We start from the raw sequence: 13,854 nt of genomic DNA, 5'->3' as shown, positions 1-13,854 counted from the left end.
AGAACCTGGGAAACATGCCCCCCAACTCCCTCAGACGTGGAAAGGAGGGAGGGTCCGGGGAGTGTGTCTGCTGAGTATATTCATTCAGATGCCCATTCACCTGCACGTGCCTGTGTGGATGTGTTGATTGTTATCGCATTGAATTTCTAGAATATCAGCTAAAATAGTAATCAAGACCAAAATCATTACTAAGAATAACCAAGGATATTTCGTGATCGTAAAAGGTTACCTTGGTGTCCCGCTTTTAATCTCTCAGATTCCAAAACCTATGTAACCAATTCCTGTATTAAATTCCACTATTTAAAATACCCTATGTGTTCCTGAGTGGACAGTGACATGTAAAGCTGGTTCTGCCCTACGTGAATAAGGAACACAGACCACATTCTCGTTTCCCACACGCATGACACAGTGCTCTTGGTCAGAACATAAAATTTCAATCAGCTTTCTGAATTAGGCTCTGGTATGCTGTCTGTTACAGGAAAAAAATGGATATAGATAAATCTGCGGAGTCTCTGGAAATGCCAGCTCCCCTGGCTGGGGCGGATCCGTAGCTCAGTAACAGGAAGGAGAAAGCCCTCCTCACAGATGAGGTCTCTTCCCTGCCGTCCCTGCCAGTGCCTTCCAATGGCTGACAGTGCTGAAACTGGAAAAGATCCCCTTGGAGACACAAGGAGTGGAGAGTGTATCTGAATGTGTGACCCATTTGGTCCCTGGGATGAGCCTGTGTCTAGAGCATGTGTTTTGAGTGACTGTGTCCATGTGCTTCTGAGGGGATATGCACATCTACCTGTACAGACGTGTGCAGCCACTGTAGAGAGTGTCACCGAGCTCCTTGTCAGTCCCACCTGGATGAGCTAGAACTTATTTGACCAATTGGCAATTTGAGCATTTAGGTTGTCTCCAAATTTTCATTATTATTAGAATGATGTTTTGAGTACCTTTATACCTTTGTCTGATAGGCAAAGAGAACACCACATTCTGATTATTTCCTTTCTGCCAGGCACTTATGCTGGTTGCTTTTTGATATATTATCTCACTTAATCACCTCCATCACCTCACAGGGTAAGTATTATTATCCCCATTTTATCAAACTCTCCATTGAGCCTCAAAGAGATTAAGCAGCGTATTCAAGGTCTCTGCTGAGCTGTTGTGCAGCCAGGATTTGGAACCAGGCTCACACTCTCTGAAGGCCCAGCCCTCTCTTCGGACAGGCCAACACAGTGAGGGTCATTTACAAACAGGTTCTGCTCCTGACATTTCTCTTACATCCTGTCACCTGACACTTTTGAGACACATGAGGGTGTTTACGAAAAAATACAACTCTATTGATGCAGAATAAGTTTCATTCGACAGTGAAGAAAGGTCTCTAGGATTTTATTTCCTCAAGGACCAGCTAATGGGCTCATCAGAGCAATTACTGACCTTAGTTTACCAAAGGTTACTACTTCTAAACTCAAGGCTGATGTTTAAACAGAAAACTGTGTCCCTACCTGGAGAAGCCACATGGACCAATGACTGTCCTCCAGTGATCACAGCTGGGGTCAAAATTGCAATCACGTGTCCAGGCTCTGGGGCTGTCTGCCATAGACAACCCAGGAGATGAAGAGAGAGGAAGGTGTGTAGACTAAGCCTCATCTTCCCCACCAGGCTCTGGTATTCCTGGGTGGATCCAGCCAAGTGCGAGCTCCTGTCACGCATAGGGTGCCCCAGCCTTGCTGTGACTCATGGGGGTGCTGCCCTTTGTGGGGGTGCCAGGGACTGGAGCCCAGGGAAATGCCTGCTGAGAGATGTGAAAGAGGCGAGTTTGTCCAGCTGTGTGTGTGTGTGTGTGCACGTGAGAATATTGTGTGTGCTCTGTAGACTGAGTACATGTGCAAATTGTTTTCTGTGTTTGTGCATCTGGACACATGTGCCTCATGAACAAGCACATTCAGTGTGTCAAAGCACCAGGCACAACCCAGGAGAACTTGGAGTTAGCTGTTTCCCCTTCCCTCTTTTCAGCCTGACCCTGAGGTCCTGACCGTGTTCCTCCTGCCCATTGTGTCCATGGCCATGTGACACAAGGATTCCCTTCTCAGATTCCCTCTCCAGCCCCAGGACACCAATTCCTGGGAGTTGACACCCAGATAGACACAAATTAATGGGACCTTCATGCTGTCTCCCACAACCACCCCCAGAAGGAGCCTCTCTTCCTCTCTCCATCAGGGAACTGCAAATCCAAGTATCTGTTGGGCAGTAGGGAAAGGGGTGCAGATTGGAGGGACCCTGCATCCCGAGAGGAAAATCCTGTCGGTGGGGTGTGTGACACTGCTTTAGAGAGAAAGGCTCAATGTCCCCATAAGAATATTTTTGGCTCCAAGATACAGAACTAAATCAGATGTTCCTTAAATGTTCTGATTTTACTTTCTACATACCGCTATCCATTGAAAGGAACCAGGCTCCTTGGACAAATGACTAATTCCAGGGTAGGGACAGGGAAAACACAAGACAAACGTGGATTATTGCTATGCCAAAAAGTAAGTGTTATAGGTTGAATTGTATTCTCCACAAATTTATATGTGGAAGTCCTAACCCCTAGTGCCTCAGAATGTGACTGTATTTGGAGATAGTGTCTCCAAGAGGTAATTAAGTTAAAATAAGGTCAATTGGGTGGGTCCTAATCCACCTGGTGTCCTTACAGGAAGAAGAGATTAGGACACAGACATGCACAGATGGCCAACCATGTGAAGACACAGGGGGAAGGCGGCCATCTACAAGCCAAGGAGAGAGGCCTCAGAAGAACCCAACCCTGCTGACACCTTGATCTTGGATTGCTAGCCTGCAGAATCACGAGAAAATAAAATTCTCTTTTTAAGTCAATAGTATTTGTTACAGCAGCCCTAGCAAACTAATATACCCTATCTTCAAAATATATCAAGAATCGAATCACTTCTTGCTGCTCTGTTGCCTGGAAGACTGCAAACTGCTCATCTGCCTTCCACCCTTGACTGCACAGGCTATTCTAAACACAGGAACCAGACACAGTCTATGAAAACTACACGAGTCAGAGCACCTCACTGCTGTGCTCCAACCCTCCAGTGGCTCCTGTCTAATTCAGAGTAAAAATCAACAACCTGAAAGGAGCCTGCAGTCCCTGTACATCAGGTTCTTGTTACCTCTCGGCTATCAACTCCTATGACGTGCTCCCTGGCTCCAGATACCCTGGCAGACATATGCAGCCTCAGGGCCTTTGCAATGGCTGCTTCCCTGCCTTAGACAGTCTTTTCTCCATCTACGTGAAGGGCTCACTCCCCACCTTCTTGTGTTAATTACTCAAAAGTCACCTGCTCAGTGAGGCCATCCCCAGCCACACTATCTGAAATCGCACCTCCCCATCGCTACCACCCCCATTCCCTTCTCCATTTTTTCAGACTGTGGCCATCTCACACAATATCTATCTTACTAAATTTTTGTTGGTCTACTCAGCAAGGAGGTAAGATCCACTATGGCACCGTTTCTTATCAGTCTTGTTCACCAATGGATCTCCGACTGCCTATGACAGTGCTTGACACACAGTAGGCACTCACTCTATACCTGTTGATTAAAGGTCCAAGGTGAGGTCCCAGCATATGTTGGGTATTGCACGAGGTAGTCATCTCAGAGTTAGACCCCCGACAGCCCCTGTCACTTGCTCACCTAGGGAGCAGTGCAACCTTGATGATGGGCACTACCTCTTCCCTCAGATGCCTTGTCCTCCCTGCTCTTCTGGTTGACATGGGAGGATGTGTTCTGATGTGTTACTGGCTAGCATGAGGGAAGACCCTAGAAATGTCCGTGGGCAAAGATGTGGAATAAATCCCAGAGCTAGCTGCACATTTTGCAGGGTGGATCAATGCCACAAATTGCTCAGGAGCCGATCAACCCTGACAGCAGAGCAGCCGAGGAGGAAAGAAGGCAGGAAGGGCGTGGCAAGTGTCACATCCCAGACACGGAAGCAGGAGAGGAGCGCCTGAAGGGAGAGGCACAGACCACAGCTGCAGAATCCACCTCACAGCTTTAACCTGAAGACAGGCCTCAGTAACTGAAGTCCAGTGACAGAGGTGGCTCCAGCTGGGCCAACGATGACCAGAGTCACCACCCTTCTGTAGCTCCAGGTCCACAGGTCCAAGTCCAGACTCACAGCCTCTTGGCTGACAAAGATGGAGCCCTCACTCTTAAAGAGGAGGTAACTGAGATGAGGAGAGGGCAGGCAACTGCCCAAAGTGACACTACTTGAAAGAGACAAGGCCTGGCAGCTGACTTTTTTTTGCTTTTTCCATTTTGAACATGACCCTAATGCCGGGAGGTGAACAGCCAGTGACTCTCATGGTCTTTTTACAAATAAAGGTCACTTGGAAACAGAATGGGTGGTACCAGGCCTGAGGCCAAGGCCAGAGGAGCCAATGGACATTGGACCACTGTGTCTGGAGCTCTGTCTGGTAAAGGTAACCTGGGGCCAGGGGCTCACGTTGGGAGAGTCTGTGCCCTTCCTGAGTCCTCGGGGGCATGAGCTCGTTCTGATGGGGGCTCTGCCCACATCCGAAAGTGTGCTGCTTTGTCTTCATATCTCCAGTGAGTCAATCACTCCCATTTTTCCTGCTAGGTCATATAGAGACGCAGTCTGAGTGTTTGAGAACTGGTTTCAGCCTCTTTGTTGCCTTATAATAAAGCTGTTTGTTATGGTGGATGGGAAGTAGGTGAGTGCATCTTATGTGCTGGTTTCCTAGTTAACAGCCGTCTCTCTCCCCCACCCCATACACACACCACTGTCACTCAGCTTCTCCCAGGCTCACAGAGCCCTGCTGTTCACTGGGCAGTAGGATCCCCTCCACAGATCCAGCTGACGCACTGTGAGTGATCTGAGCCTGCCAGGGAGCCCCTTCCTCTTTGCCCACAATTGGTTTTGGAGTAGAAATGTGACCCAAATTTGGACAGTGAAAGATGGGAGTGAGACAGCCAGGGGACTATGGAAAAGACTTTACCCCCAGAAAAAAAGAGACAAAGGGTGAGAAACACCTTCCTTTACTGCTTTTGGACATTGCCAGGTGAAAATGTGCCACTTGAGGCTGCTGCAGCCATAGTTGACCACGCAGGATGTCACTGCAGACACAGGACCAGCATGATGGAAAAGCCTGGGTCTTCAGTGGTCTTGTGAGCTGCTGAACTGAAGCAGAGTCACCCACCTCCTGGCTTCCTGTTCCAGAGACAGTGAACGTCCAGGCTGTTGTAACCCTCTTCTGCTTCTCGCAGCCAAACGCATCCTATGGGGGCAATGAGCTCCTGGGCCCCACCTGGTCCAAGGCACCCACCATCTGAATGCTTTTCCCCTGGAATACATCACCCTGTATGACCTGCCCCATGGCTTCTGACCCAATATTTCCTAGAGTCGTTACAAGACAATGGCCTATGGGGTGCACTGGGGGTTGACACCTCTGTGCCTCTAAATGCTGCCCCTTCTCAGAGTAAGAACACTTGCCCAGGGCTTTTTTTGGAAGAGACCTGGGGTTTCTCAAGCAGGAGCAGTTTATCAACCTTCCCTCCTACCCTGACTGCTTGCAGGTGGCTCTAAAGCACCAATGATTCCACGTTTTGAGGTAAGTAACCATTGGCCTTTCTGTTTAGTGAAAATATTTAGTCTCTCTTTTAAAAATGTTTAGTATTGAGTAGTTTTCAAACAGTGTCAGAAGGAAAGTGAAAGTGAAATTCTAAACTTTGATATAAAAGCTGGTCCGTGAACAGTAGAACCCCAGTACACCATGGCTCAGGTAAGTCTCCTGGAAATTTCTATCAGTGGTTCTAGCACAGGGCGGGGGGGCCACTCTGCTCCTATAAAGACCTCAGTCTGGGTTCCTGGACTTGGGCACAGTTAACTCTCGAGCATGCAAAGGCTTTAGAAGACTTTTATGGAAAATTGTATTTGTTGTTTAAAGGTCCCTTTTCCTGCAGAACTATGAGGTCTTCAGTCTTCAGGCAGAGTGAGCCTCCTCTCTGTGTCTGGCACAGTGGGTTGGGGCATGCAGGGACCCCTCTGTGGGAAGAGCTGTGGGTGTCTGGGAGCTGTGGCTGCCCGAGTTGCAGGAAGAAGCTGGAGTGTGGCCAGGGTGGGACTCCAAGAATGGAAATGAGTGAGCCTCCCCTCATCTGCTTCAGCTGCTGGCTGGAGTTCCGTGCCTCCTCAGCTCCGGCCTTTTCTCTCTCCTCTTTCCTCCATGACATTTGTCCTGCCTTATTAAGTGCATTTGAATTTCAGCATTCCGAGTCTGAATCCTCCTCTCTCATCAGCCCTGACGTCCAGATTCACACAGTTTCCAGGGAGGGGCAGGCGGAGCTCAGTGGTGTGTAGCTGAAAAGGAACAAGCTGACTTGGGCTATTATTGGAAACGGGGCAATTCTGGAAAGACACACATCACACTTCAGAGGGTCGTCCACCCTGTGTATCACTCAGTTCTGGGGAGGAACTTTATTGCTGCCAAAACCAAATCAGGGCTCTATTGCCTGGGCAACCATCTCCTTATCTGGGCAGGGCCCAAGCTCACATTTCATCTGCCCCCAGCTGCTGTGTGCAGAGCCCAGGCCTTGCCTTAGTTAGTTACTTTCAGAGTGAAAAATTCCTTTGTGATTCCAAAGTGGGGATGGTCTCTGGGCTGCCCTGCCCTGGCTGAGTTGGAGGAGGAGCTGGACGGGCCCTGCTTATCCTCCAACCCTCTTCCATGTATATTTCCTTGGCCCCCAAGCCAGGCCCTTTGCCAAATCCTGGAGATGCAGGGTGGGAAGGATGAGTATACAGGATCCTGCCTGAACAGAGCTCAAAGCCCAGAGGGGGTGCAGACAGGCCCATGATCCATGCAGGGAGAGGTGGAGGTCCCGGGGGCCTGGGGACCCAGACAGTGGCAGCTGAGCCGGGCTGAGGCCTTCAGAGCAGTTTCTCAGGGGAGTGATGTCTGATGGGGGGAAAGAGGAAGAGAGGGTGTGGGAAGGTGTTTGGGGACAGAAATACCTGATGTCCAGAGCATCAGAGACAAGCACAGGCTCTGTGCTGAGAGAAAGGAAGTGATTCAGGCAGCCTGGCGGGGAGAGCAGAGGGAGTGTGAGGAGGGGTGAGGAAGGACGGGTCCTGAGCACCTGGGAGCTGCCCGAAGGGCGTGCCCTGTGCCCTGAGGCCCGAGGAAGGTCAATGCCAGATGTGCCCGTTGGGAAGGCGACAGTGGGTCTTGGGCAGACGTGATGTGGAGTGGCAGGGACAGGAGGAGGGGGCCGGTCGGGAGGCTGTGGGGGAGTTCCCAGAATTCCCAGAGTTCCCAGTTCCCAGAATCTGGGCAACTCCCAGAATTGCCCCAGAAGCAGGGACAGGCCTGCCCCGAACCTAGTCAGTGGGCGGGAGGTGGACGAGAAGGGAATTCAGGAGAAACTTGCAGGGTCAGCATTGGTTGTTGGCTTGGCATGAGAAAGTAGACAAAGGTAAGCTGACCCCTGGTCTCAGACTGGACGGCTGAGGGATGGAGGAGGTTTGTCATTGGCTGAGATCAGGCACAGGGAGGGAGAAAAACTGAAGAATTCTCAAATCATGAAGCTGTGGTGCCCTGGGCCAGGACACTGAGGAGCAGGAAGGAGGTGTGGAAGGGGAGGAAGGCAGGGGAGAGTCAGGACCAGGGAGAGAAGTGGCAGAGAAGACCCAGCTCAGCCGCTTCCCAGCTGACTGTTCTCAGACAAATCCTGTCATCTCTCTGGTCCTCAACTTCCCACCTGAGCAATGGAGTGATGCTTCCTTCCCTGGGGTGGTGTGAGGGTTGCAGTTATTGTAGAAAAAGGCCAGCAGAGGCCGGCTGTGTGAGTGCAGCAGCCCCCTCAGTGCTGTAAGCGGGGTGGCCCCACAAGGGTCCCCTCAAAGGCTCAGGTCCTATTAGGATGCTGTCAGTTGCTGTCTCTCAGGTGGGCATCTCCAAGGATGGTTGTCCCAATGCTGAAGGGGACAGAGTCTGAGGAGGAGGAGCCTGGTGCGGTCATGCACAACCAGGGGCAGGAGACGTGATGAGGACTTGAAAGTCTGTCTGGGAACGACAGAGAAGCTCAAGACTCACCTGCCCAACTTTGCTGGGGTTGGGCCTGGGTCTGCCACATGCAGGCTGTCATGTTAACACGCTCCGGAGCACCTGCACAATGCACCTGCATATACATGTCTGCATCCTCAGTATGCACACATGCACACAAAACACACATACGCCATAACACACATACACAACACACACATACACAGTACACATACAGAACATGCACACATACACACAACACACACATGACACACATCCTCATACACAACACACAAACACATAACACACCTACATATAGGCATAACATGCACATATATACGTGTGCATACACACCACACAACACACACGTGCACACACACACATGCATAATAGACACACACTGGACAGACCCCCACTCTCCCATTCCACAAGGTCATTTTTTCGAGGCTTCCAGCCTCCGGTTGTGGAGGAACCTCTAAAAGTGACAGCAGGCCCAGGACCCCATAGGGGCCCAAATCTCTTCTGTCCAGTCAGGCTCTCACCAAGTGATGAATGACAGCAAGGGGTCCCCCATCCGAGCCACAGCTCCCCAGCCAGGGTCTCTGCTGTTGCCTAGAAGTCTGTCTACACCATCTTGGGTTTTTCCATTGCAGTTTTCTGTGGAACCGGAGCCTGGAGACCTGATTGAGATTTTCCGCGTTGGCTATGAGCACTGGGCCATCTATGTGGGAGGTGGTAATGTGATCCATCTGGTTCCTCCAAGTAAGGATTATTGAAAATATAATTTTCAATATGTTTGTTAACATAATCAGAACAGTGAAAGAAAGAGGAGAGCAAGGGAAACCTGAGTTGGATTTTCCCTGAAGAGCACTTGAGCAGACCGTATATCCATGTCCCGTTGAGTAATCACACGGGGTCCCCTAGGTCCTGATAGAAGCAGAGAAAGAGGTTCGTGGGCTCATCAAGTGAAGCTGGGCTGCTTCAGCATTCAGATCTGTCCAGCTGAGCAGTTTACACTGATATGCAGACTCTGATATGACTTAAACCAGTCAAGTTTCTGAAGGTCTGTGCTTAAAGAAAGAAGCATGTTTCTCAGTGCTGTGTTCTTTGTACTTGTACAATTTAGATGAGGTGTCTGAGAGTATTTACTTAATAGTCCTTAACAGAAGCAGCTCTCATAGGTTTACACATCAAAAAAAAAAAATTCTCATACAAGTACACAGTGAGTACATGTGAACAATTTATTTAACTCATCGATAACAGAAGCAGCAGGATGACAAAGCCAGTTAAAAGGAGAATGCAGACAACAGATGTATGTAAAGTAGATGAAAGAAAAAAAATGCTGGAATAAGCCTGCCCAATTAGATTCCCATGGTTCATGTCCTACAGAGCAATGGTACCATAAAGTTTGACGTTCTCTTCTCCACCAAGCGTCTGCATCTTCACTGGACAAAAATCATTGTCGTCACTATCAGAATAATATATTTGCACCTTATCAGTTTTCTACAAGCTATCATCTACATTGACAGAGCTGTAAAAATATCTGAATGGATAGTAAATGGTAAAACAAGCCCACTTCATCCAGATGACACTGAGGGGGGCTTGTCAGAGAAAGCATGACGGTGAGGACATTTGGTCCTTTCTGTGCCTAACTTCCAGGGTGTGGATAGTTTTTTTTAAGGAGATGGATTCTAAGTGCAAACATCAGCCTTTAGATTCGAAACATAAAATAAGCATGCTTAATTAACGTGCTCATTAGTGACTCTCCCTCTTAAAAAATAAAACCTGGACTCACTACAAGATGGAATTTGGATTCCATCAGCAGATAGCTCTTCTGTGGACCTCTCCATGTGCCCAAAGAGGTGCCCAGTCCTAGGAGAGAAGACACTTATGTGGAGGATTCCTTAAGTCTCAGCTCAGTGCCATGGAAGGAGCCTGCCCTTTGGAGCTTGAGACAGGCACTTTCACATTCAGGTTCTAGGACTTTCCACAGCACAGAGAAGTCTGAAAATGTCTCTGGGTCCAATATTGGTTGTAAAATGGAGATGATAATATTTACCTTGAAAATTAAAAAGGAGATTAAATTAGGTAATATATGAAAAGTTTCCCAGCATAGTGTCTGAAACACAGTGGGTACTAAAACAAATTTGATCTCTTTCTGAAATGCACAAGAGTACACAAAGACAAATAAATAACAAATATGATTTACTATCACTGTTTATAATGGGTAAATTTGGGAACACCCTAAATGCTCAAAAACAGGAGATTGGTCATATGGATGATGTACATTCATATCATGGAATGCAATGTCAGCCATTGACAATCCTGACGGTCATTGACTTGAAAAATATTCACAGCTTGTTAAGTCAAAAGAGAAAAATCTGTGACTCCTCCAATCACATTTGTGAAAGGACAAACACCAAAAGCTCAATGGTGGATTCCTTTCATCCTTGTTTCTTGTCCTGCCCCTTCTCTCTCCCTACCTTGCCTTGCCCCGCATCTCTGGGCGACAATGTTTCTGATTCCAGGTGAGTACCCTGGGGCTGGCTCTTCCAGCATCTTCTCCGTTCTGAGCAGCAGGGCGGTGGTGAAACAGGAGCGCCTGCAGGACGTAGTTGGGGGCTGCCGCTATCGGGTCAACAACTACTTGGACCACCAGTACAGACCACGGCCTGTGGACGAGATCATCAGTTCTGCAAAGGAGGAGATTGGTGAGGAGGTGGAGTACAGTGTTGTGAGCAAGAACTGTGAGCACTTTGTCACCTGTCTGAGATACGGCAAGGCCTGCTGCAGGCAGGTAAGGCCCTCTCCCTCCTGGAGGCCTACTTGGGGTGGAGGTCAGTGGGCTGTGCAGCCAGAGGGGAGATCACTGTGCATGACACAAACACAGGCTCTCGGGGAACTGCTGGCTGTGAGTCAGGATGTCTGAGCTCAAATCTTGGATCTGCTTCTAAGCCACTGAGTGTTTTTGGACAGGTTGCTTCCTCTCTAAGACTCAGTTTCCCCATGTGCAGAAGGAGGAGTTAGGCTGGAGGGCCCCTGCCAGCCAGGGCAGTTCTGACCTTCTGCGAACCTTCGCCTCTAAGATCCACCTGAAGGCAGCTCCTGAAGCCCCCCCGGATTGTCAGGGAGAGTCTAGTCCAACCCGGGACCATGGCAGTTCTCCTAAGGTCCCAAAAAGCACTCAGGCAAGGGATGCTCCAGGACAATAGGCCTATCTAAGAGCTCAGGAACATATTTATGTAAGATCTGGGGCAGAGCTTCTACCCCCAACCCCTCACAGTCTTCCAAATTTGTTGGCCCAAAGCACACAGCTAATAAATGGCAGAAGCAGGATTCAAATCCGCTGTCCCTCTCCAGAGTGTCTGCTCATTCCTGCCACACTACAGCACCTCCAGGGCTCCCGGCCCATGTGATTGGGTGGTGGGGGCCCTGCAACGGCAGAAGGAGGAGGTTTGGGGAGAGAAATCAAGAGTCTGGACATGGTGATGAGATGTTTAGGCGGCCGAGGTTGACACAAATAATCTGTAGTCAATCTGTCAATCAAAATTGGGATGAGTTTATTATATGAGCCAGTTTTGCGGACTATATAGCCTTGGAGAATATGACCTTCACCAAGGAAGGAAGAATGCCAAAGAAACGGGGTGTACAGAGTGGTTTTATGCCATACTGGAACAAGGAACATACATCAAATAGGACAGGAATATCCCTTTTACTTCAATCACGAGATGCTTTGCTACCACAGCAGGTCCGTGGTCATGAGATGAGCAGAGTAGGTCAGTAATTAATCCTTAGTTTTGGGGAAGAAGTGCTTATCTATAAGGAAATGCTGATATGGGGGAGGCAACATTCATATCTTTAAGGTCATCATTCTTGGCTTTGGGATATTATAACTAAAGAAGACATACAATGCATGCTCCACAGGCCATGCCAGGGCTTTCTAGAAAAACAAGTTCGGGGCTGCCCCGTGGCTTAGCGGTTAAGAGCGCATGCTCCACTACTGGCGGCCTGGGTTCGGATCCCGGGCGCGCACCAACGCACTGCTTCTCCGGCCATGCTGAGGGGGCGTCCCACATACAGCAACTAGAAGGATGTGCAGCTATGACATACAACTATCTACTGGGGCTTTGGGGAAAAAAAGGAGGAGGATTGGCAATAGATGTTAGCTCAGAGCTGGTTTTCCTCAGCAAAAAGAGGAGGATTAGCATGGATGTTAGCTCAGGGCTGATCTTCCTCACAAAAAAAAAAAAAGAAAGAAAGAAAGAAAAACTAGTTCAGGCCAAATTAGTTTTAAACCAAAAGGCTTCCCCATATATTCCAATATATCTTATTGCTCTTCATTTATTCATCACCGGTTAGACTTCTAGGTGCAGATATTGAGTAGCAGTTGGACATACGAGTCTGGAGTTCAGGGCTGAGGTGGGGCTCGAGATAGAAATTTCCAGGCTGCACTTGCGAACAGTACAGAGTGCACAGTGAACAGAAAGTGCACTGCCCGTGGCCATGGTTTCCCGAAATCTCCCCTCAGCTTCTGCCACAGCCCCTCACTCCGCAGGGGAACAGCCCAGGGACAACCCAGACCACAAAGCAGGCCGCAGTCTCACCCCCGGAGCACTGGCCCCAGGAAACCAGGCACAAACCCTCCTCCCTACCCACCCTGAGTCAGGAACAAATGTCCTCACCCAGAAAGCTCACACAAAAGAATTCCATCAGCCTGTCCTGCCAGTGGTCAGAACAAGCCCAGACAAGCCCACCACTAGGAAGTGGTCACAAATTCCCATTTCCCAGGAAATGGGGCCTCTGGGACACAGCCAGCATCCTCCCTGGGAGAGGACTCTGGGCTGGCCAGCTCAGAGGGAAGCTGAGAGGCCAGGCCCCAGAAAGGGCAGGAGAAGGTGCGTAGCCTCCAGGCCCTTAGGAGGGAGAGAGAATTGTCGGAACTTGCTGTGGACTCTGAACGTGGGCTGCTCACTTTCAGGTGGAACACGCCATGATTGCAGGAGAGGTGACCCTGGTGCTCGGAATTCTGGGTTTCACGGGATACTCTCTTTTGAAGAAACGATCCCAAAACCAGTGACAGCCTGAGGAGCCACCGATTCTTGCGTTAGAAGCAGCTGTGGAGGCCAGAGGAGAAGGCCTCCCACAGCTCCTCTGTCTGCCTGACGCTCACACTTGGGCAACATGTATTTCCCTCTCTCGCTTTTCCTCTCTCATTGGCTGAAGGATGGGCTAATTGTACCCCCACTGAGGAATCAATAAATCTATCTATCCGTCTCTTCAGAAAGGACTTTCACTGTGTTTTTGTAGACTTCTGAAACAGAAAGGAAGAAAGTAACATTAACTCAGCACCTGTGGGTACTCCCAGCCATTTCTACTGTGCGACCTTGGGAGAAGTTCTTGACTCTCAGAGCCTCAGTTCCTTCTTCTCTGAGATGGGGGACATGAGCCACTTCTTTGTGATGTCGCGAGGATCAAATAAGATGATGTGTAGAAACCCCTGCACGATGTCCAGTACGTGGCAGGTAATCAGTGGATTGTCTACGTCATTCCATGTAGATTGACCACTGTTGTAATTAGACAGCATTCATTTCACTCTCAGGGTGGAAAACAAAAAAAAAAAGAAGAAGACAGAAACTTATTTACCTCCCAGTCTAGTCCCATCATCCAGTGTTTGAACCCCCTGACAACACAGAAACATCTCCCAGCATCTTTTCAATGACCTCCTTCTGTCAGCCCTCCCTTTTAGAAAGTATTTTTCTTTTTTAACTCAAAAGTGTAGTCCTCACCCATCTGTGTCTCCCAGATGGAA

At 49.2% G+C, this 13,854-nt stretch overlaps 1 protein-coding gene across 2 annotated transcripts; it reads left to right on the top strand.

Annotated features, from left to right (window-relative positions):
• The first annotated feature begins 5,292 nt into the window (after positions 1-5,292).
• Positions 5,293-13,340, top strand: PLAAT4 (phospholipase A and acyltransferase 4). Of its 2 annotated transcripts, none has more exons than XM_087422754.1 (4): positions 5,293-5,612; positions 8,699-8,807; positions 10,574-10,842; positions 13,024-13,340. In XM_087422754.1, the coding sequence occupies exons 1-4, from the start codon at positions 5,595-5,597 to the stop codon at positions 13,120-13,122; spliced, it is 495 nt and encodes a 164-aa protein (XP_087278880.1). In that variant the 5' UTR covers positions 5,293-5,594; the 3' UTR covers positions 13,123-13,340. The 2 variants fall into 2 exon arrangements, with proteins under 2 accessions (XP_087278880.1, XP_014648454.1); XM_014792968.2 differs by lacking the exon at positions 5,293-5,612 and adding an exon at positions 5,691-5,783.
• The last annotated feature ends 514 nt before the right edge of the window (positions 13,341-13,854 follow it).

Source organism: Ceratotherium simum, chromosome 34 (assembly GCF_057802395.1).
Source record: "Ceratotherium simum simum isolate JZ-2026a chromosome 34, ASM5780239v1, whole genome shotgun sequence".
Classification (NCBI taxonomy): Eukaryota; Metazoa; Chordata; class Mammalia; order Perissodactyla; family Rhinocerotidae; genus Ceratotherium; species Ceratotherium simum.
Note: the sequence above shows the minus strand (reverse complement) of the source record. Positions and strands in the feature narration are given on the sequence as shown.